Source organism: Pongo pygmaeus, chromosome 11 (assembly GCF_028885625.2).
Source record: "Pongo pygmaeus isolate AG05252 chromosome 11, NHGRI_mPonPyg2-v2.0_pri, whole genome shotgun sequence".
In the NCBI taxonomy this organism is placed as follows: domain Eukaryota; kingdom Metazoa; phylum Chordata; class Mammalia; order Primates; family Hominidae; genus Pongo; species Pongo pygmaeus.
The window spans coordinates 53,360,050-53,385,568 of NC_072384.2; the positions used below are offsets into that span (position 1 = coordinate 53,360,050).

The 25,519-nt window shown below is 34.9% G+C and overlaps 1 protein-coding gene across 7 annotated transcripts in view; it reads left to right on the forward strand.

The window, feature by feature from the left end:
* The window catches only part of GALNT13 (polypeptide N-acetylgalactosaminyltransferase 13), a 585,401-nt gene that overhangs the window by 51,968 nt on the left and 507,914 nt on the right, over positions 1 to 25,519 (forward strand). For all 7 annotated transcript variants that reach the window (XM_054478803.2, XM_063647484.1, XM_063647481.1 and 4 more), the window contains one exon: positions 22,799 to 23,044. In XM_054478803.2, the coding sequence (XP_054334778.1) occupies positions 22,903 to 23,044 (142 nt within the window). In that variant the 5' untranslated portion in view covers positions 22,799 to 22,902. The remainder of the gene's footprint in view (positions 1 to 22,798; positions 23,045 to 25,519) is intronic.

A 25,519-nucleotide genomic window follows, 5' to 3' on the forward strand; every position in this document is an offset into this window, starting at 1 on the left:
GAACCTAACATAAAAGTTATAATAATAATAAAAAAGAATGCCTTAAGGATTTATGTAAGAGGAAGGGAGATGGAATGCAAGTAGAAATTACGAAGAAATATTGGGATGGCCAAGAGATACAGTGTTTTCTCCATAGTAGAGGAAGAAAATACAGTAAATTTGGAAAAGATGGCAGAAACAATTGACACATGGACAAACAACTAACAAATATATCCTGCAGAGCCAATTAAAAACTGAAATAAAAAATCTAGGTCAGATGGTTTTTATAATTGAAAAAAGACTATGGATGGGAAATAAGATGAATAAAAAAGGGATATTAGAAATATAATAAGGATAAACATAATTTAAATATGTTAAAATACATCTATAATTTTAAAAATATGGAGTGGAATAACCAGGAATTAAAATGACATATAGAAAAAAAATCCATGTATCGGTTAGTGGGTTTTATTAATTTAGATCGCTGTCTTTGTACATACCTTTCCCCGAAATGTGAAGCAAAAAGGAAAATAAAACATTGATTGCTATTCTGCTGGAGTGGAGCTGAATGGATGTGGGAAATCAGAGAATTTTTGTACTGATTATGGTTTTTTGCAGGAAGGGGAATCATTCCAATATTTTCTTCTCAGATTGAACACTGTTTCATTTCACAGAAGTTAATAGATAAGATACTTTGTACTGGAGTACACCTACTGATTTCTTCTGATGTCAGTCAGTTGTTAGAATGTATTTACTATGCTTTTCAAAATCAAAAGAAAATATTATAATCATTCTGCCACATAAATAGTGGAAGATTTTCCTTGGACTAAACAGATCTTTTGATCTTGAAGCTTTATACCTTTCCCATTTAAGCTATGAAAATATATAATCTTTACAGAAAATGTATGGACTGTTTCCTTTTAGAATTTTATCCTTGTCTCAAAAATAAACTATAATTAGAAAAGCTGTCTGTTAATAACTAATTGCTTCTCCCTGCTATCATACCAATTATAGAGACTCATTTTAAGAAAGGAAACTTTATCGCTGAGGCAAACTTAGGTAGGTGATAATCCTTCCTCCCCCAACCCTTACTCTCCACCTTCCCCCAGTCCACTACCATGTTCCGCACAGCTAACTTCTTCTGGTGGATAATATGGAAAGAAAAATTGTTTTCAGAAATTGCTTTAATTAGCAATGACTGGCATGAAGTGATAAATGGAAATGAATATTTTAGAAACTCAGAGATATATTATTTAATAATTATATTAAAGTAATAAGGTCATTTGAAGTAGCATTTTTATTTTTATTTTTTATTTTTATTTTTTAATTTTTTATTTTTTGAAACAGAGTCTCCCTCTGTCACCCAGGCTGCAGTGCAGCGGTGTGATCTGGGCTCACTGCAGCCTCCACCTCCCGGGTTCAAGCAATTCTCCTGCCTCAGCCTCCTGAGTAGGTGGGATTATAGGCGCCTGCCACCATGCTTGGCTAATTTTTGTATTTTTGATAGAGACTGGGTTTCACTATGTTCACCAGGCTGGTCTTGAACTCCTGACCTCAGGTGATCCTCCCACGTCGGCCTCCCAAAGTGCTGGAATTACAGGCGTGAGCCACTGTGCCTGGCCTGAAATAGCATTTTTAGATTAGATATTTAAAAACAGAATAAAATGTATGTATTAGTTAATAGGTTTCATTAATTCAGATTGCTGCTTTTGTACATATCTTTGCCAGAAATGTGAAGTGAAAAGGAAAATAAAATGTTGATTGCTGTTCTGCTGGATTAACAGCAAATTATAATAGAACCAATTACATTCGTTATATACTACTACTGTATTAGTTATGTACTTTTTTGGCTTTTGAATAGAATCATACTCTACCTTGCTTACTTTTAACAGGGAGAGTATTTTCTTCATGTTGATTTGATTTTGGAATCTGATTTTTTTTGTTAAATCTCAATCATGTATTTTTTATTATACTTTCAGTTCTAGGGTACATGTGCACAACATGCAGGTTTGTTACATATGTATACATGTGCCAAGTTGGTGTGCTGCACCCATTAACTCGTCATTTACATTAGGTATAACTCCTAATGCTATCCCTTCCCCCTCCCCCGACCCCACAACAGGCCCCGGTGTGTGATATTCCCCTTCCTGCGTCCAAGTGTTCTCATTGTTCAATTCCCACCTATGAGTGAGAACATGCGATGTTTGGTTTTTTGTCCTTGGGATAGTTTGCTGAAAATGATGGTTTCCAGCTTCATCCATGTCCCTACAAAGGACATGAACTCTTCATTTTTTATGGCTGCATAGTATTCCATGGTGTATATGTGCCACATTTTCTTAATCCAGTCTATCATTTATGGACATTTGGATTGGTTCCAAGTCTTTGCTATTGTGAATAGTGCCACAATAAACATACATGTGCATGTGTCTTTATAGCAGCATGTCAATCATGATTTTTTTAAATTTCCAACTTTTATTTTTAAATTCAGTGGTACATGTGCAGGATGTACGGATTTGTTACATAGGTAAATGTGTTCCATGGTGGTTTGCTGCATCTATGTATTAAGCCCAGCATCCATTAGCTATTCTTCCTGATGCACTCCCTCTTCCCACCCCCTACTCTCAGATAGGCCCTGGTGTATCTTGTTTGCCCCCATGTGTCTATGTGTTCTCATCCTTCAGCTCCCACTTATTAATGAGAACATGTGGTATTTGGTTTTCTGTTCTGCATTAGTTTGCTAAGGATAATGGCTTCCAGCTCCATCCATGTTCCTGCACAGGACATGATCTCATTCCTTTTTATGGCTGCATAATATTCCATGGTGTATATATACCACGTTTTCTTTATCCAGTCTATTGTTGATAGACATTTAGATTGATTCCATGTCGTTGCTATTGTGAATAGTTCTGCAATGAACATGTGCCTGTATGTATCTTTATAATAGAACAGTTTATATTCCTTTGGGTATATACCCAGTAATGAGATTGCTGGATCAAATGGCATTTCTGCCTCTAAGTCTATGAGGAATTGCCATACTGCCTTCCACAATGGTTGAACTAATTTAAACTCTCACCAACAGTATATAAGCATTCCTTTTTCTCCATGACCTCGTCAGCATCTGTTGTTTTTTTACTTTTTAATAATAGCCATTCTTATAGGTGTGAGATGGTATCTCATTGTGTTTTTGATTTGCATTTCTCTAATGATCAGTGACGTTGAGCTTTTTTTCATGTTTGTTGGCCACATGTGTGTTTTCTTTTGTAAAGTGTCTGCTCATGCCCTTTGTGCACTTTTTGATGCCATTGTTTTTGGCTTGTACATTTGCTTAAGTTCGTTATAGATGTTAGATATTAGGCCTTTGTCAGATGGATAGATTAGAAAAATTTTCTCCCATTCTGTAGGTTGTCTGTTTATTTTGTTGATAATTTCTTTTGCTGTGCAGAAGCTCTTTAGTTTAATTAGATTCCGTTTGTCAATTTTTACTTTTGTTGCAATTGCTTTGGCATCTTTGTCATGACATCTTGGCCTGTGCCTATGTCCTGAATGGTATTGCCTACGTTTTCTCCTAGGGGTTTTATAGTTTTGGGTTTGTATTCAAATATTTAATCCATCTTGAGTTGATTTTTGTATATGGTATAAGGAAGGGGTCCAGTTTCAATTTTCTGCATATGGCTAGCCAGTTCTCCCAGCACTATTTATTAAATAGGGAATGCTTTCCCCATTGCTTGTTTTTGTCAGATTTGTCAAAGATCAGATAGTTGTAGGTGTGCAGTCTTATTTCTGGGTTCTGTATTCTGTTCCATTGGTCTGTGTGTCTGTTCTTGTACCAGTACCATGCTGTTTTGGTTACTTTAGCTGTATAGTATAGTTTGGCATCAGGTAGCATGAAGCCTCGAGCTTTTTTTTTTTTTTTTTTTTTTTTTTTTTTGCTTAGGATTGTCTTGGCTATTCGGGCTCTTTTTTGGTTCCATATGAATTTTAAAATTCTTTTTTTCTAATTCTGTGAGGAATGTCAATGGTAGTTTAATGAAAATAGCATTGAATCTATAAATTGCTTTAGGCAGGATGACCATTTTCACAATATTGATTCTTCTTATCCGTGAGCATGGAATGTTTTTTCCATTTGTTTTGTGTCATCTCTGATTTCTTTTAGCAGTGCTTTGTAGTTCCCCTTGAAGAGGTCCTTCACTTCCCTGGTTAGTTGTATTTCTAAGTATTTTATTCTTTTTGTGGCAGTTGTGAATGGACATTCATTCGTGATTTGGTTGTATGCCTGTTGTTGGTGTATAGGAATGCTAGCGATTTTTGCACATTGATTTTGCATCCTGAAACTTTGCTGAAGTTGCTTATCAGATTAAGAAGCTTTTGGGCTGAGATGATGGAGTTTTCTAGATTTAGGATCATGTTACCTGCAAACGAAGATAGTTTGACTTCCTCTCTCCCTATTCTAATACACTTTATTTCTTTCTCTTGCCTGTCAATCATGATTTTTCAAATTGTAGTATACTATTAATAGGAGACAATGCTTTTCTAAAGCAGAAATCACTAAGAGTCTGAGATACCTCAAGTTGCATGTGATTTTAATCTAAATCATATAAAAAAGAATAACGTTCTGGGGTCCAAGTATATATGTTTTCAATATATTAAAATTTATTTGCAAGAGATGAATATACAATTTATTGGTGTTTTTTTCTTTTCTAAAGATTTAATTGGATTTGAGGGAAATACAGGCTGCAATAGTGAGAATAGTTAGAAGTGAGTAGTCTTTTCCACTTTAAATAATCACTTTTAAATATGGTCCTGATGGATTTAAGGTTGTATTTGTTTAAACAAAAGCCACACATACAACTAGAAAGAGAGAGTTCCTGAATTTTGGTTAAGAGTCCAGGTTTGAAAAGTTAGCCATTTTCTTCAAAAGAATGTGGAGTTTTAAAATAATTTCACATTTGAGGCAAACTCTTATCTTTCCAGAGTCTGTAATACTAGAGACTAGTAAAAGTTAGAATTTTGGAAACAGATTACTTAAATCAGGCTTCGTTTTAATGGGGAGTTCTGTCTTCCTTTTCTTTCTCATGTATTTTGTTTTGTGAATAACCCTTGACAGTCCTTTGGGTCTGTTGGTCTATATTTGCACAGTTTTCATTACCGTGTGCGTGCCATGTACTCATGTACACATCGGCACAAATATCAGATGAGTCAGAAATTTAGTCCGTATCACTATTGTTGGTGATTTTCTTATTACTTTAAAATAAAACATATATCTTCCCCATTATTCAGATAATAGATACTATTTCTAGTTACTATATAAAATCACAAAACGCATTAGAGAAGCACAATGAAAATTCCCACATTTGCATGTTTTTCCAATGCTTGTATATGAATAAGTTAAAAAACAGTTGCAATCATAGTGCATACATAAGTAGACATTGCAATTTTTAAAAATAGTGTCATAATATCTCTTAACTTAAAGCCTTTTCTCAATATGGGGTATTTAAAACAGTGTTCAGTGGAGAAATTACTATTTCAAAGTATATGATAATTTTTAAGAAAATGAGTCAAAAATCTTATTTTTAATAAACGCTATTTCTTTCCAAAAATGTTTTTACCAATTTATATTTCTATCTGCAAAGAAAGAAAGGACCCATTTATCCCATCTTTGCTAAAATATAATTTTGTTACAAATAGTATTTAATTTTGATTTACAGTCCTTTAATATGCACAGTTATTAATTAAATTAATTAGAACTTTTGCAGAATGACAGGGGAAATGTCTCTTTGTTTACAGGTTGGCTTTTCATGTGCTTGTACACATAATGGTAATCTCTGCTTACCTGTTATATCTTGCATTATATTTTTCCTTTTCTTCTATATTTGTGGCAGATTTTCTTATTTTTTAGCATCTCTGTGTTTTCTATTAATGGATTATACACTCCATTATATTAGTTGCTTTATATTGATTGACAAATTATCATCTTTAGCAATGTTACATGACAAGTTTGCTTTGCTAATGAGAATATGAATTTTAAGTCCATGAGGACTTGAAACTTTTACTTTACTGTTAATTAATTGGAGAGTATTCAATATTTGGAGTATTTAGTTCTTTATGTAATTATTTACTTCTTCCCTCTAATTGCCTGTCTTTTAAGGCACTTAACTTATAATTAATAACTTTAACCAGGAAGTTTGCAGGAAAAAAACCGAAGCTACAAGTCAAATTATTAAATATGTTTATATAAGCTTTAATGAGTTGTTTTGTTTTTTCCCCAGTGGAAGAAGATGACTGTTTCACCTATTAATACTTTATTAACTAGTTTAAGAAAAGAGTGCATTTATTCCATGGATAAGATGTGGTTAAAAATCAATCATTAAAATATAGGAGCAGACAAATAAAACTTTGTTTACATTTGTGCAATTTTAGTATACCTCTAGAGTACCCTGTAAAAGCCCCTTCTTCATCTCCCCTTTATGCTACTGGGGGTTCTTTTGTGTCTAGCGTTCCGTGCTTTTGTTTGACTTTATTTCACTTTCTATCCCCCATTAATTGTCAACCAAACTAATCGGAGTGACTCTGATACAATTTTACAAGGTAATATATTATTCCTCACTATTTTCTACAAATAAATGCCCCTGTTTTGAAATGGAAGCCTAGATAAGAAATAACCACATTATTCTACACATTTCAAAGAAAGAACACTTGTAATATATTTCTTACATATTTTGTCATGAAGAATTCAGAAGCCTTAAGGCCAACTAGGGAGCTGCGGTTTAGATTTTCTAATGGTTTGATGTCTCAGTGGAAACATTTATTTTCTTTTTAATCAGGAGATTTATGGCAGAAGATGGCCAGCTAGCTGATAGATGTCTACTGGGAACTGTCTAAATGCTCTAGTGTTGTTTTCAATCTCTAGTTTTATATCTACTTGAACATTCTGAATTTCTCCCTTCCCCTCTTGATGACTATTAATGAACAAGCTTGAATCATTGGTTTGCCATTTTATAAGATGAATACTGAGCAGTCATTAAATGCTATGTCAAATGAACTATGATAAATTTTTAGGTTGATGAATAGGACTTTTAAAATCACTAAATTTCATTATGTTTTTGAGGCCCATATATTCCTTTTTAAAAGCTTTCTTTATGAGGACTTCTTAATTTCATTATATTTTAATAATAATCTATTCCTTTTAAAGTCCCAATATCATATATTTTAGGTTTTGACAGCCATAGCATCTTCATAGAATGAATATCCCTAAATTCAAGCATGGCTGAAGAGAGCTATGTGTAACAAATTGCCTTGACACAGGACATCTGCCTTATAAAATGTTACTGCTTTCTAAACATTCTCTGTAAATTTATCTCCACCCTTATTTCACTCACTCTATGGCCAAGTATTGTTTGTCACTTCATTCTCTCAACATTTGTAGTTATGTATAAAAACTATCTGTTAGGAGTTTTACATATAGGAATTACTCCATATGTTTCATACATCATTTTCTTATCCCTAATCCACTGCTCTTGTATATCTCCCGTCCTGGATCCTGAGACAGAAGGCAGGAATTGTGTCTTGTTGTCTGTTTTGTTTTGTTCTCATATTTCTTTTTATTTAATTCAAGAGAAAAGTTGAAAATACATCACAGTACCTGCCTATCAGACAATGTGAGGTCGAGTGGGCCACAGCACTGGCATCACCCCAGGTTGTTAGACACGTGCTATCCCCGGCCTTATCCCAGCCCTACTGTATTGAAATCTGCATTTTATTTTATTTTTCTTTCCAACATTTATTTTAGGTTTACGGGGGCAGGTGGAGGTTTGTTACATGGGTAAATTACATGTTGTGGAGGTTTGGTGTGCAGATTATTTCGTCACCCAGGTAATGAGAATAGTACCCAAAAGGTAGTTTTTCAGTACTTAACCTCCTCATACCCTCCACCTTCAAGTAGGCCCTTGTGTCTATTTTTTCTTCTTTATGTCTATGTGTACTCAATGTTTAGCTTACACTTATAAGTGACAACATGCTGTATTTGGTTTTTCTGTTCCTGTGTTAATTCTTTTAGGACAACGGCCTCCAGTTCCATCCATGTTGCTGCAAAAGACATGGTTTTGTTCTTTTTATGGCTGTATAGTATTCCATGGTGTGTATTTAGCACATTTTCTTTATTTCATCTACCAGTGATGGGCATCTAGGTTGATTGCATGTCATTGCTATTGTGAGTAGTGCTGCAATGAACATACACATATATATGTCTTAATAATAAAATGATTTATATTCCTTTGGGTATATACCTACTAATGAAATTGCTATGTCAAATGGTAGTTTGGTTTTAAGCTCCTTGAGAAATCTTCCAAATGTTTTCCCCATTGGCAGAACTAATTTACATTCTCATTAGCAGTGTATAAACATTCCCTTTCCTCCACAACTTCACCAACCTCTGTTATTTTTGAATTGTTAATAGCCATTCTGACTGGTGTAAGGTGGTATCTCATTGTGGTTTTGATTTGCATTTCTCTAATTATTAGTGATGTTTATCATTTTTTCTTATGTTTGTTGGTCACATGCGTGCCTTCTGTTGAGAAGTGTCTGTTCATGTCTTTCGTCCACTTTTTAATGGGGTTTGTTTTTTGCTTGTTTATTTAAGTTCCTTATAGGTTCTGAATATTAGACCTCTGATGGATGCATAGTTTGCAGATACGTTCTTCCTTTCTGAGGGTTGTGAGGGTTGTCTGTTTGTTGTCTGCTTGGCAGAGGCTCTTTAATTTAATTAAGTCCCACTTGGCAATTTTTGTTTTTGTTGCAATTGCTTTTGGCATCTTCATCATGAAATCTTTGCCAGGACCTGTGTCCAGAGTGATATTTCCTAGGTTATCTCCTAGAGTTTTTATAGTTTTAGGTTTTGCATTTAAGTCTATAGTCCATCTTGAGTTGACTTTTACATATGGTGAAAGGAATTTCAATTTTCTGCATATGACTAGCCAGTTATCTCAGCATCATTTATTGAATAGGAAGTCCATTCCTCATTGCTAGTTTTTTTGACTTTGTTGAAGATCAGATGGCTGTAAGTGTATGGCTTTATTCCTGGGTTCTTTCCTCTGTTCCACTGGTCTATGTCTGTTTTTGTACCAGTAAGTACCATGCTGTGTTGGTTACTGTAGTCTTGTGGTATAGTTTGAAGTCAGGTAGTGTGATTCCTCTGGCTTTTTCTTGCTTAGTATTGCTTTGGCTATCTGGGCTCTTATTTGGTGCCATATGAACTTTAGAATAGTTTTTTTCTAATTCTGTGATGAATGTCCTTGGTAGTTTGATAGGAATGGTATTGAATCTGTAAATGGCTTTGGGCAGCCATTTTATCAGTATTGATTCTTCCTATTCATGAACATAGACTGTTTAACCATTTGTGTCATCTCTAATTTCTTTCAGCAATGTTTTGTAATTCTCAATGTAGAGATATTTCATTGCCCTGGGTAGCTGTATTGCTGTATTCCTAAGAGTGTGTGTGTGTGTGTGTGTGTGTGTGTGTCTATTGTGAATGGGACTGCCTCTTTGATTTAGATCTCAGCTCTGACATTATTGGTGCATAAAAATGCTACTGATTTTTGTACATTGATTTTGTGTGCTGAAGCTTTGTGGAAATTGTTCATCAGATCTAGTAGCCTTTTAGCAGAGACTGTAGGGTTTTCTAGTACAAAATCCTATTGTCCACAAACAGGGATAGTTTTATTTCCTCTCTTTCTATTTGGATAGCTTTTATTTCTCTCTCTTGCTTGATTACTCTCACTATGACTCCCAGTATGATGCTGAATAGGAGTAGTGAGAGTGGGCTTCCTTGTCTTTTTCTGGATATTAAGGAGAACGTTTCCAGCTTTTGCCTATTCAGTTTGATGTTGGCTGCGGTTTTGTCATAGGTGGCTGTTATTTTAAGGTATATTCATTTCATGTCTAGTTTGTTGAAGGTTTTTAACATGAAGCCATGTTGAATTTTATTGAAAACCTTTTCTGTGTCTATCAAGATGATCATGTGGTTTTTATTTTTAGTTCTGTTTATGTGCTGAAGCACATTTATTGATTCACGTATGTTGAACCAACCTTGCATCCTAGGGATAAAGCCTACTTGATCATGGTGAGTTAGCTTTTCAATGCGCTGCTGGATTCAGTTTGCTAGTATGTTGCTTTTACCTCTATGAGGATTTTTACATCTATGGTCATCAGGGATATTGGCCTGATATTTTCTCTTTTCATTGTGTTTGTTTTTAGGTTTTGGTATGATAATGATACTGGCCTCACAGAATAAGTTAGGGAGGATTTCTTCCTCCTCAATTTTTGGGAAGAGATTCAGTAAGATTGGCACCAGTTCTTTATATGTCTGGTAGAATTTGGCTGTTAATCCCTCTCATCCAGGGCGTTATTTGGTTGGTAGGTTTTTTATTACTTATTCAGTTTTGGAACTCACCCGGGAATTTATCCATTTCTTCTGTTTCCTAGTCTGTGTTACTAGAGGTGTTTATAATAATCTGAGGTTTTTTGTATTTCTGTGGAGTCAGTGATAATGTCTCCTTTGTCACTTATGATTGTGTTTAATTTTCTCCCCCTTTTTATTATTCTAACTAGTGGTTTATTAATCTTATTTATTTTTTCAAAGAACCAACTTTTGGCTTCATTGATCTTTTCTATGGTTTTTCATATCTAAATTTAGTTTAGTTTAGCTCTGTTTCTGATTATTTCTTTCCTTCTGCTTGCTTTGAGGTCAGTTCGCCCTTGTTTTACTTGTTCCTTTAGGAGTGATGTTATGTTGTTAATTTGAGATCTTTTAAACTTTTTCATGTGTGCTATAAACTTTCTTCTTAATACTGTTTTAGCTGTGTCCCAGAGATTCTGGCATGTTACTTCTTTGTTTTTCTTAGTTTCAAAGAATTTCTTGATTTCTACCTTAATTTCATTGTTTGCCCAAAAGTCATTCAGGAGCAGGTTAATTTCCATGTAATTGTATGTTTTTGACAGATCTTCTTTTTCTTTTTTTCTTTCTTTCTTTTTTTTTTTTTTTGAGATGGAGTCTCGCTCTTGTCGCCCAGCCTCGAATGCAATGACGCAACCTTGGCTCGCTGCAACTTCCGCCTCCTGGGTTCAAGTGATTCTCCTGCCTCAGCCTTCCCAGTAGCTGGGATTACAGGAGACTGCCACCACGCCTGGCTAATTTTTGTATCTTTAGTAGAGATGGGGTTTCACTATATTGGTCAGGCAGGCTGGTCTCAAACTCCTGACCTCAGGTGATCCTCCTGCATTGGCTTCCCAAAATGCTGGGATTACAGGCATGAGCCACTGTACCTGGCCCGACAGATCTTCTTAGTTTTGATTTCTATTTTTATTGCTCTATGTTTGAGAGTGGTTGGTATGATTTCAGCATTTTTTAAAATTTGTTTATAATTGCTTTATGGGTGAACATGTGATTGATTTTAGAGTATTTGCCATGTACAGATGAAAATGATACATCTTCTGTTTTTAAGGGGTGAAGAGTTCTGTATATGTCTGTTAGGTACATTTGGTCAAATGTTGAGTTCAGGTCCTGAATTTCTTTGTTAGTTTTCTGCCTCAGTGATCTATCTAATACTGTCGGTTGGGTGTTGAAGTCTCCCTTTATTATTGTGTGGTTATCTAAGTCTCTTTGTAGGTTTCTAAGAAGAGAATTTCTGTGCCCCAGTGTTGGTTGCAAATATAGTATCCTTCTTTTGTCTTTTTTGATCTTTGTTGCTTTAAAGTCTGTTTTGTCTGATATTAGAATAGCAACTCAATATTTTTTTGGCTTTCTATTTGCTTGGTAGATTATTGTCCATACCTTTACTTTGAGCTTATGGGTATCATTGCATCTGAGATGGTTCTCCTGAAGTCAGCATATGCTTGAGTCTTTCTTCTTTATCCAAATCTTCACTTTGTGCCTTTTAAGTGGGGTGTTTATCCTGTTAAGTGTCCCCACTTTTAGCCTCTTTATGTTTAAGGTTAATACTGATATGTGTAGATTTGATCCTGTCATCATGTTGTTATAGTAGCTTGTTGTTATGTAAACTTGATCATGTAGATGTTTTATAGTGTCAGTGGGCTATTTAAGTGGTTTTTTTTTTTTTTTTTTTTTTTTTTTTTTTGGTGGCCAGTAATGGTCTTTCATTTTCATGTTTAGCACTCCCTTAAAGACCTCTTATAAGGTGGGTCTGGTGATAACAAATTCCATTAGCTTGTCTGAAAAGGATTTTATTTCTCCTTCTCTTATGAAGCTTCATTTGGCTGGATACGAAATTCTTAGTTGGACTTTCTTTTCTTTAAGAATACTGAATATAGGCCCCACAGTCTCTTTTGGTTTATAAGGTTTCTACTGAAAAGTCCATTATTAACCAGATGGTGTTTCATTTGTAGGTCACCTGCCTCTCCTCTCTAGCTGCCTTTAACATTTTTTTTTTTGTGTTGACCTTGGAGAATCTGATGACTGCATGTCTTGGGGATGGTCATCTTTTATAGCATCTCAGAGGATTTTTCTGAATGTATCTTTAATGCCTTAGCACAGTGTTGGCACTTATGTGGACACTAAATTATATCTGTTGGATAAATGAAAGGAATATTTTAGTTTTATAATTAAGGTGGTAATTTTATTCTTAAAGTAATACATGATTGTAGCAAAAATTCAAGCTTGCAGAAGACTGTAAATTCTGTTGTTCAGAGATTACCAAGTTTAGTGAGTGTATCTATAAATTTTCTGGGAATATGAAAATTTATACAGACAGACACACATACATATTTCCTGCTTTATCTGTGTGTGATGATCTCAGGTCTGTGAAGATTCTGCAACTTGATTTTACCTCACATAAAAGCTAAAAGTTAGCTTGTTATTATTTCATGGATTTGGGCAGAATGGACTTCTGTATTAGAGCAAAGGATATTTTTTACTCATGGCACAGGAAGTACATGAGCCATCAGATGTCATGTGTCAATGCAGTTTGTCACATATTGGTCTTTTCACACATGCTTCCATATGCAGATATCCATTCTATGAAGATGCTATGACTATAGAAGTACAATATGTGTTTGTGTGAGTTCCACTTGCTTCCTGTGTCCTATTGAGGGTATGTGGATAGCCCCAGTGGATTCCTACTTACATGGTGGGTTGCATTACAGAAAAAGACCAATAACCTTAGATAAGCTACTATTTTATAATAAACATTTTTCAATATTCCTTATTGCAAACACAGTTATGAAAAGTGGCCCGGGGTGTTTGGGGCCTTGCATTCTTGGCATCCCCAGCAAGAAGTATTAGGAGTTTATGAGAGTGGAGAAGTGTCTCTCAGTGATATCCGCTTTTGATCTTTCATCATGTTGGCTTCTGGTGAACTTTCATGTGATTATGGCACTCCATTGAACACCCTAAATAATATGACAGTGGCTGGGGTCAGATCTATTTAGTTTTTCTCATACAGTATTTATAGAAGGCTATTATGAACAGAACTTCTAACAACAGGATTAGGCCAACTTGGAGTTTTGACTTTACTCATGTTTCCCTATGGTCCTGGACTCAGTCACTGTAAATAAGTCTAAGAGGATATCAATAGGTTTTATTCTATAAAGCCAAACTGTAGTAGTCTAAGAACAATGTATTATCAAGCACAACTGATACAAGGGAGTTTACATAGAACTGCTTATCTTTGGTTATCATTGCAATAGGTGATTTAATAGAATCTGAATTTCCATGGAGAGAGAGTCTATGGCTCACTCAGCCCATATGCAAACATATAGCCCAAAGGGACACAAGTCTGTCCAATCAGGATTTTTTATTTAACTTTATTTGGATCATCATTACATTGGTCTGATTAAGCATGTGCCATGTCACTGAAGAGTAGTAGCCTGGATTGTTTACATGGCATAAGCCAAAGTGCTCAGACATCAGGAGAAGCAAGTGAATTTCCATCAGCTAGATAGAAACAATGTTATGCAAGTTCTTGTGTCTGTTTAGGTGGGAGGAAGGGTATCTTTTTGGGAGCAGCCATTTATGGCATTGGGCACAGCAGAGCAGTTCAGGACTGGCCATGCCCACATGAGTTTTTCTGTTTCATAGCACTTGGAAGGGATGACAAATGGAACAGCAGGCTGGATTGTCAGCCACAGATGCTACTTCACTCAGGCAGGCCATATGATTATTTTGCCAGGCTCTGATTCTGGATCTAGATGACAAACAGAGCATTAATTAACCCATCCTCTTCCCCACAACTCTTGGTGTACAAGCCATTTCTTCCCCAGATGTCAGAGTTATTGCTTTCTCCACAGCCATGAAATTTTGTGTGCCCTATTTCAGTATAGCTTTGCTTTTCTTCTCTCCAATCCTCTATTACTCTAACCCAGAGCTTTCATATGAAAATGTTAAATGCAAGTGGAACAGAGACATTTTTTACAAAATATACAGAGACTCATTTTACCTCCCATGTTTGCCCACATAGGCCATTGTAGAGGGATTCAGTTAGCAGTAGAGTTAACTGTCTGTGTCTGCAGTTTCTGCATTCACAGATTCAGGTAACCTTGGATTGAAAATATTTGCAAAAGAACACAATAAAAATAGAAATACAACAATAAAATCACAGATAAAAATAATTTAGCATAACAACTATTTGCATAACGCTTACATTGTATTAGGTGTTATGAATAATCTAGAAATGACTTAAGGACTACAGGAATATGTGCATAGGTTATATACAAATACAATGCCATTTTATATAATGGACTTGAGCATTGAGTTTGGAAAATCTAATACCTTGACTATCATTTTATTATTAGGTGGCCTTTGCAACAAATGGCACAACATTGCCAGACTGTAGATGGTCTGGAAACCAGCAAATATGACCCAGTTTAGTTTCATGGGCCACAGTGGTATGGCTGGAGGTGACTGATTGGCCTGAAACAGCAGCCCTGTAACCTGAAACCAGGTAGGATGGTGATGTAGGCACCTTTATCAAAGAGAGCCATAAATATTCTTGTTCCCACCATCCCTTCTTAGCGATGAACCATACTTGTGTTTCAGGCCAAGGATAGGATTTACAATTTATTTTAAATGTGATAGAAGCTGTTGATCAATAATGAGCAGAACAGGGAAGATATCTATTTAAATTTATTATTTTTTTTTTTGAGACAGAGTCTCACTCTGTCACCCAGGCTGGAGTGCAGTGGCATGATCTTGGCTCACTGAAACCTCCACCTCCCGGGTTCAAGTGATTCTCCTGCCTCAGCCTCCTGAGTAGCTGGGACTACAGGCATGTGCCACCATGCCCGGCTAATTTTTTGTATTTTTAGTAGAGACGGGGTTTCACTGTGTTAGCCAGGATGGTCTCAATCTCCTGACCTTGTGATCTGCCCACCTTGGCTTCTCAAAGTGCTGGGATTACAGTCGTTAGCAATTGTGCCTGGCCATTAAATTTAAATTTTAACAGGAACCACCTGCCTTTTGTGTGAAGACTAGATTATAATGAGGGTACATTTAAGATGCTAAGGCGTAGCATATGATCAAGCAATTCTACACCTAGGTATGTACCCAAGAACAATGAAAACATATGTCTACAGAAAATTTGTACCTAAATGTTAACAGCTTAAATTTTTCATAGTAGTCAAAAGGTAGAAACAACACAAATGTGCATCAACTGATGAATGGATAAATAAAATATATATAGCTATACAATGGAATATTATTTGGCAATAAAAAGAAATGAAGTACTTGTATATGCTACAATGTGAATGAACATTGAAAACATTGTGCTAAGTGAGAGAAGACAGTCATGAAGGCAACATATTGTATGATTCAATTTATATGAAACATTCAAAATAGGAAAATTCATAGCCAATAAATCAGATTAGTAGTTACCTATGTCTATGGATGATGGTAGGATTGAGGGTTCTAGCAAAGGGGAGTGGTTTACTTTTTGAGGAAAGGAAATGCTCTAAAATTGATTGTGGTGATAGACACACAATGTGTGACTATATTGCATTGTATACTTTAAATGAGTGAATTATCAGATATATGAATTATATCTCAATAAAACTGTTTTTTTAAAACAATCTAAGGCAGCATTTCAAAATCTTGGTGGCTGCTTGGTCTATAGTTGTAGTGGTGGAATTGGTGAAAAGTGGCACAAATCTGAAAGTGTAGCCAACAGAATTTGCTGCACAATCAAATATGGAATGTGAAAGAAACAAATTGCTAGAAAGGAGTACATGGTTTATGGCCAACCTATACCAAATGCTGTTGAGTATTTATGTAAGATAATGATTAAGAATTGATCATTGGATTTGACCCTGACCTTATCACATAAGGTTTCCACATAGTGGCAGGACCGAAAGCCTGTGAAGTTTAAGAGAGAATGGGAGGATAGGAATGTATAGACATACGTAATTATTGTCAACAGTTTTACATTAAGGGTGAATAGATGGATGTAGGGGTACCTGAAGAGAGATGTGTGGTGAAATTACTTTATTCAAAGATTATTATTAATATAACATCTTCGCACATTGGTAATAATGACTTGTTAGAGAAGATAAACTAATGCAGAAGAGAAAAGTGCATTAGTCAAATCCTTGAATATGTGAGGGCAGAGGGCATTGCATTCTTTAAAGGGACAGTTCACCAGGGTAACAGTTGGACTTGTAGAATTTGGTATGGTAGTAATAGAAACAAGCAAGCAATACATTTAACATGGCAGTATGCAAAATTCTCTGATTGTTTATATGTTCTCTGTTAAATGTAGATGCATAGTGATCAGCCATGAGAAAAAGAAAGTGTGGAGATGACAGTATGAGGAAGTCAAATAAGCTGCAAAATTGTTGTCTGAAAGATGGAGATTGATTTGGACTCCACTGCAGTGTAGGCTCATAGATTTAAAATGAGAAGAGGTGGAATAATTTGGGAATTTCATGACAGCCATGTTCACTTGTTTGCATGTAGAAGTAGAGTATAGGAAAGTGAATTTAACTAGCCAGTGTATTAGTTTGCTGGGGCTGCCATAATGAATACCACAGACTGGGTGCCTTAAACAACAGAAATATATTTTCTCTTAAATTTCTGGAGGCTAGAAGTCCAAAATCAAGATGTCAGCAGTGTTGATTTTATTCTGAGTCCTCTTTTTGTGGTTGCTAAATGGACGCCTTCTTCTGTGTCTTCATATGATTTTCCTGTGTCCTAATCTCCTCCTTGAAGGGTACCAGTCATATTAGATTAGGGTCCACCCATCACATCTCATTTTGTCTAATTACCTTTTTAAATCCCCTATTTCCAACTATGGTTCCATTCTAAGATACTAGGGGTTAGGACTTGAACCTATGAATTTTTGGAACGTGGCAGGCAAGGGCAATTCAGCCCATAACAACAAATGCTGGAGTTTTAAAATTTAAATATATTGGAGTGAGAGAGGGCGTATGTAAGAGAAGCGTAATCCTGTTCTCATATAGCTTACCACCATTTAAGAAAGGGGGACAAATAAGAAACAAAAAACCCCCCACAATTTTTCAATAAATTGGGGGTGATAATTGCTAAGAAGGAAAATTAAGTGGGGTGAGAAGACAGTGAGTAAGGTGTGTGTGCTGTTTTATATAGGCTGATAGGAAAGCTCTTGGTGATGTGACATTTGAGCAGGAAGGAAGGAAGATCTGCAGGAAACAAGAGCAGGAAGCCATGAACCTATGACTGGGCAGACAAAGCACAATCGCACATGCCCTGAGGCAAGCTAGTAATTGGTATATTTAAGAAACAGCCAGGAGACATAAGTGACTGATGTGAACATGGTAGGAAATGAGATCAGAAAGGCATTAAGTAGAAGCTCTGTTATCTGGTGAACTTGTGACTACAATTTATTTAATCAAAAGTTGATGATATCAGGGAATCATATGATACCTATTTACTTTTAAAAGGGAGGTACAATTTACATAGAGTGAAATGCACTGATCTTAAGTGCACAGTTCAATGAGTTTTCACTATTGTAAAACCTTGTGTGACTCATACCACGTTAGAAACTACATCTAAAATAGTTCTGCTTTGTGGTACTCTTGTTCTCCAATCCCCTGAACACCTACACACTGAGCATGCAATGTTTCTGCAAGGGTGGGTAGGGGGACTCCTCATTATTTTTTCTTGCTCTTAGAATGATGTTTCTGATGATAACAATATGTGTTACTACTAGTAATAATAACTAACGTATATTGAGTTCTTATGTGCCAGGCACTGTTATAAGAGGTTACGTGTTACATCCCTGTACTCATCCTAGCCTTACAAGGTAACTACTACTATTCACATTTTGTGAGTAGGAAAACCAAGGCATTAAACATTTAAGGAACTTGAATCAAGTTGCACAATTAGTGAGTGTTGGAAGCCAGACTCAAATCATGACAATGTAACTCTGAAATGTTTTCTTTGACAGCCTATGTTAGGTTCCCTCCTGAGAATTGAATTTTATGTTATCAATATTCTCCCTTTCCTTAGTGTATATGCAAATGAGGGTTTTTTGTTGTTGTTGTTTTCAGTTTTGTTTATTGCTTCTCCTACCATCTTTCAGTAAAAGGCATTTATTTAGCATTATATTTGTTGGCTTGTCTCTTAGTTTAACCTTTAGTGTGTTGTGGTTATTACAGTGGACACTTTGGTTTAGGCTGTGAGTGGATTTCTTGGGTTTAACTTAAGTTTTTGTCTTTTTTTTTTTTTTGACAGAGTCTTGCTCTGTTGCCCAGGCTGGGGTGCAATGGTACAATCTCGGCTCACTGCAACCTCCGCCCCCCAGGTTCAAGTGATTTTCCTGCCTCTGCCTCCTGAGTAGTTGGGATTACAGGAGTCCGCCACCACACCCAGCTAATTTTTACATTTTTAATAGAGACAGGGTTTTGCCATGTTGACCAGGCTGGTTTCAAACTCCTTACTTGAGGTGATCTACCTGCCTCAGCCTCCCAAATTGCTGGGATTACAGGTGTGAACCACTGTGCCCGGCTAATTTCTTATCTTTATTCATACAAAGATCTGTTTTCCTATCAGTCAGACCTGAAGCTAATTTATGGTATTTTTTCAGGGCTTACTCACTACATTTATCAGCCCATAAACCAAACTGCAAAATTATTTGGTTATTAGTTCACAGAAGCTCCTGCCTAACTATTTAAAACATTTAAAGTATGCTGAGTGCCTGAAACTTCTGGAAGCATTACCAGCAGCCTTACACTAGTTTCCAGGATCCCTTGGCAGCCTCAAGGATAGCCTCATAAAATAGACTGAAAACATTTGCTCCCATTACACAATTTTCTACAAAAGAAAGTTTATGACTACAGATAAAAATATGTCTAATAGCAAGTAAAATAGATTCCCTGAGTAAGTAATAACTTCCTAATTAAAAAAGAACAACAAATAAAATCCAAAGCAAAAGCAAAAGCTTTTTTTCTTCTTAATTTAATAACATAGTTACAAAACCCTAAGCTTTATCTAGATTTTGTTTCTTATATTTAAAATCAATTTTTTTTTTTGAGATAGAGTTTCTCTCTTGTTGCCCATGCTGGAGTACAATGGCACAATCTCCGTTCCATTACAGGCACAGGCCACCTTGCCTGGCTACTTTTTGTGTTTTTAGTAGTTACAAGGTTTCAGTATGTTGGCCAGGCTGGTCTCGAACTTCTGACCTCAGATGATCCGCCCACCTCAGCCTCCCAGAGTTCTGGGATTACAGGCATGAGCCACTGTGCCTAGCCTTAAAATCAATTTTTAATAAAGATAGGAAATATGGTACACATTTTCAAGTAAAAATCCTGTAACAGACAATCTTGCTGATACCATTACTTAATGTTTTTGAAACAATTAGAAAAAGGGTAATAGTATTGGATAGAAAATCTGTAGTTTATGCAAGTTGCTCATGCACTACACTGGTTTGGCAAGCCAGGGATATTGAAGAACTTGGATTTTCTGACTGAGAAACAGAACAGTATTTGCAAATAAATAGGGGTTTCCTGGAATAGAAACATAATACAGATGCTGATTCCCTTAAATAAACCTGGGCCACCAACTGTGCTTACGTTGGTTAGTATTCTGTGTTTAAAGTACCATTTTTCTGCTCAGTTTTCTTCTCTTAAGAGGAATATTGAAATACAATATATAAGATTATTATTTTATAAGTGCCAGGGGATTAGATCTCTGTGAATGACAAAGTTTAGCCTGTTTTCAAGGTGTAGGTGTTTTCAAAATATAGGTAAATTTTAAAATTAAAAAATATAAGCAGAGTCTGTTTCATAATTAGATAAGAAGTTTAAACAGCAACTTAGTTTTTCACATGAAATGGTATAGTTAGAATTATTTCAGTGCTAATGTCTTAATATATAGCACTGGCAGGCTATGAAATTAGGATAATTTGAATACTGCTTGAAGTGGCAATAATATGTAATTTTGACTTTTTATCATAAATAAAGTTAAATTCTCAATAACCTCAACTGTTAGGCTCTTATTAGGAAATGACTTATCTTAGACATTTTAATATTTAATTAATACTGAGTAATTTCAGATTTTCTATTATAATAATATTCTTCATCTTTTCTTGAACGATTTTTAAAATTCTTTATCTTGCGTAAGCCTCACAATATTTTGTGAGATTGATGGGGCAGGAAACATGTTATAAAACAAATGAAGCACTGAGAAGCAAGATACCTACCTAAGGTCATCCCTTTATTTGATGACAGAGCCAGGGATGGTGCTGTTTACATCTTCCAGGATCATTTATGTTAATGGTACTCCTTATAAACTTGGGGATGGTTGTGTAGTGACCATCAATGTTATAGGTACTTCTCCATGGAATTATTTTCTACAATAAAGTGAAAGGATCTACCCTATCTTAAGACTGAAGACAGAACATTTGATAGCTTGACTTGTTTCATATCTCAAATTTAGAAAAGAATGTACACAGTAACAGGAAATAAATATGGGATAATCATTCCTTTATTATCAGGTTTAGAGGCTGATATCCAATATTTAGCTATCATTTTTATAGAAAATTAAAGTGGAAATGAAACAAAGTAGATAATAACATGTTACTTTTTTCTAAGGAAAAAAACCCAAATGTCATGTATTCTTTGGATTTACATATATCTCTCCATTTTACATATATATATGTATATATATACATTTTGAATAAATGTAAATGTATTTTTTGTAATTACTAAAATAAAATCTGTTACAATAATTATTTCGTAACTGGCGCTTTATGTGAATTTTGAATTTGTTGCTAGTTTAGGTTGGTTATAACAGGCAACAGAATTTCTGTTGCTTTATGGTGCTGTCAGCTGCTGTTAATTTAAAGAGCTTGTGCTCATCAAATTATAGTTTGATTTTTTTGAGACAAACATTTATGAAATATTTCAAATGTCTTTGTACTTAATACTGTTCACCCTAAATAGCTTTGTCAAAACTTCATCACTTATCTTATTCACATCAATAAGTTTACATTTTACTCGATATTATTTGAAATGTAACAAATGATATCGGATTATGTTTTGTCTGATTTACTTACTTTATAGATAAAAGTTGGTTAACCAGGTAGTTAAACAAATGTAGTAGTATAAATAAAATGCTCAATGTAGTATAAATAAAACAAATAAGTGTAAGGTATTCATTCTACACTTGAAAAATGTATCTTAATAATTATGTATATATCTTTTTTATAGCCTTTAGAATTCTTGCTCTGATTATTTTAAATCATTTATGTTAATATATTCTTTCCCCTGATAAATTGGATGCGTGCTATCTCTTTTAAACACACATTTATCGTAGATACTTTCTCTGCAGATCAGCTAGGATTTTAGAGGCTAGGTAATTATTGATTGTGTCTTGCAATTGCTCTGCTTAAGAATATGAGAACAATTTTTTCTGTTTTATATATTTATTTTATTTTTATGTATGTATGTATTTTTTTTTTTTTTGAGACAGAGTTTTGCTCTTGTCACCCAGACTGGAGTGCAGTTGTGTGATCTCAGCTCACTGCAACCTCCACCTCCCAGGTTCAAGTGATTCTCCTGCCTCAGCCTCCTGAGTAGCTGGGATTACAGGCACGTGCCACCATGCCTGGCTAATTTTTGTATTTTTACTAGAGACGTGGTTTTACCACGTTGGCCACACTGGTCTCAAACTCCTGATCTCAGGTGATCTGCCTGCCTCGATCTCTCAGAGTGCTGGGATTACAGGCGTGAGCCGCCGTGCCCAGCTCTGTTTTATGTTTTATTAATTATCTGTTCTGCAAGATGCTTTATAAGTATGATTCTACATAATCCTCATAACAAATGAGGTTTAGCTTTGGCATTTCTATCCACATTATACAGATGAGGAAACTGTGACTTAGAAAGTCTTCCATTCTTAGGAGGTGTACAGACCCAGACGTGTCTATGAATGCCAGATTTTAGCCACTATAATATATTGTATCCCAGGATGATTTCTATTTCAGAATTATTGGCTAGTCAGAAGTACTGAATTAGAGTAAAGTCAGAATTGCACTATTTGACAACCTGGAGCTATAAAGAATATCATGATATGACTTTAAGTTCATTACAGTACAACTTAAAGGAATCAAATAGTTTGTCAAGGGCCTAGAAGAGTAGTTGCAGATCTAGTATTAGGTATTAAAATGTTAGCCAACTAGCTTGCTAGCAACTTTCATTTATTTAGGCTTTTAATTTTGGATTCGAAGGCTTGAGTACTGATATATTTGAGAACATCAAACAAGTCATACATTTCATGTTATATGTTCTTTATCCAAAAATCTATGTGTACAATTAATGAAATTTTCTTCTTTTTTTAATACAGTGGAATGTATCCTGCTTTCATCTTGGAGTTCACCTGTGTGGCTTGGATTTATCACAGTAGCATTTGTCTTCAATCTGTGTGTTAACTAGAAATCAAGGAAAGACATGAGGAGATTTGTTTACTGCAAAGTGGTTCTAGCCACTTCACTGATGTGGGTTCTTGTTGATGTCTTCTTACTGCTGTACTTCAGTGAATGTAACAAATGTGATGACAAGAAGGAGAGATCTCTGCTGCCTGCATTGAGGGGTAAGTGCTTATGAAGCAAATATTGTTTTTATAGAGATGAAAAAAGTGGTGCCTTGACAAAATAAGAAACTTCAGAATCAGAAGAGTTTTGCCTTAGTGAGTTCGAAGAGCATTTTGGCAGCACTATTAATGCATGTTTAACCATGGGGAAGTTACTTTACCTTTCTTGGTCTTAGGTGTCTTCTTGGAAGAAATAAGAAGAGTTAGCTAACCTCTAAGATACTGTTCAACCTAATAAATTCTGGTGTTCTGTGACGGTATGAAAAGAACAGTTTAGTGAACATTCAAACTGGGCAGAATTTTAAATCTAGGCTCCTAGAAGCCAAAAGCCTTTAAAGACCAAGCACATAACATAAAACGGAAAAAACACTAAAGTGAGACAGGTGGCGATTTTAGCAAACGAACTGTGCGTGAATGACACCACTAAAGACTTCCAAAACAGTTGAAATAAAACAACCAATTTTTAAAACAAAACACATGGTGGTATGCAGATTTACCAGATTGCTGGCTGTATGTTAAGTGAAAAAGATAATTTCAAGTATACTATAAAATTACTTTAATTCAGTATTTTCCTCTTGAGGGACCAGTTTCAAAGACTAAATATGAATGTAAACATAATAATTTGTATGAATGGTTATTTATCAAGTAAAGCCATGGAGATTTGTTTTCTGTGAAGTTATTCCAGTTTTTTCTATGCTTTCTTTTTTGTTAACTTCAAGATCTATAAATATATTTCTAAAGTATTCCTAGAAAGTTCAATACTTCTAAAATATGTAAGAGTACTCAAAATTAGTTTTATTCACATTGAACTAACATATTCTCTGTTTGGCAAAAGTTTTCTGCATAAATATGACAAAAAGCAAGCTTCAATTGAAGTTTGATGACATGTTTGTACCTTTTGGAAAAGTGAATCTAAATTAGCAAGTTGAGATTTACATTTATTTAATGAATATGGTCTGCTTTTAATGTTATAGATTTTTTGAGATATTTATTGAACAAAATATTTAATAAGCAGAATCTCATTACCACTATCAGGTTATATGAAATTTAGGGAAACAGAAGAGCATTTCCAAAATTTAATTTTTGTTCAAAGAGTACTTTAGACATGTTGAGTTTGCTTTAGATTGCAAATCAAAGATTACTTGAGACATGTTGAGTTTGCTTTAGATTACAAAAATACTCTTGTTCATTTAGAGAAATTCTGAATTGCTTCCTTGTCTTTTAAAATGGAACTTGCATTTTAGATTTTGACTAATACAAATAATTTAAAAAAATTTGGAAGTGACTGATGCTAGACCCATTTAGGTAGTTTACATGCATTTTTTTATGCCTTTATACTTCAGTTATTCTGAGACGGGAACATTATAAGTCCATGTTTTTGAGTTGGGGAATGATTTGCTGATCTTTATTTAAAACCCCAGAATTAATCAGCCTTCTCAGCTTCTTTGTCAGAATCAGTTGAGTTGCTGCTTGGCTGAATGTAGAAAAGTGTTTTTGATGGATTACATCAGTTTGGAATGATCACTCTGTCATTTGTTGAAGGAACCCATCTAGGTTGGTCACACACAAAAAAAGTTATAATCTGATTCAGCAAAACTTTGATAGCCTTTTCTGCAAGTAGCAAAAAGGTACAGTTTTGCTGATTTATGTCCTTAATGCTCCTTAAGTCTTAAATCTCAAAATGTGAAATTTAACAATGCAAGGCAAAAATAACTTTTCCTTGTATTTAAATTGTAAAATTAAACTACTGTTCTCTTTGTTTATAAGACTTGTTATTTTACTTCATTCAGGTTGTTAAAAAATATAGACTTGGTGGCTAACAAAGAACAGACATTTATTTCTTACAGTTTTGGAGGCTGGGGATTCCAAGATGAAGGTGCTAGCAGATGCAACGTCTGATAAGGGCCTGTTCCTTATAAACAGCTGTCTTCTCACTAACCTCACTAGGCAGAATAGTTGAGAAATCTCTCTGGGGCATATTTTATAAGGGCACTAATTGTATTCGTGAAGGTTCCACCTTCATGACTTAATCACCCCCCCAAAGGCCCTATCTCCTAATATCACTTTGAAGGTTAGGATTTCAGTATATGAGTTTTGCAGAGACACAAACATTCAGTACATTGTACTACTTTAAAGTTTTATATTAATACTATTTGTCTTGAATAAATGGAAAATAGACTTGAGGGTTTTAATTTCATTTTCAATTGTCACTTATTATTTCAGAATTTTACTTTAGGAATTTGCTCCTTGTTTTCAAAATATTTTATTTGTAAGCGGATGATGCTGTGCAAAGCGTACCTAACTGAAATTTTCACATTTTAGGTCTGCTAAAAACAGGCTTTTTTTACTTAAAAAAAGATACTTCTGGACCTGTGCGTCTCCATTATTAAAACAAAGGTTTTGGAGTAGGCAGTTTTTAAGTTCCCTTATATGTCTAAATTTTAAACAATTCCTAAGGACCCAATATTAACATAC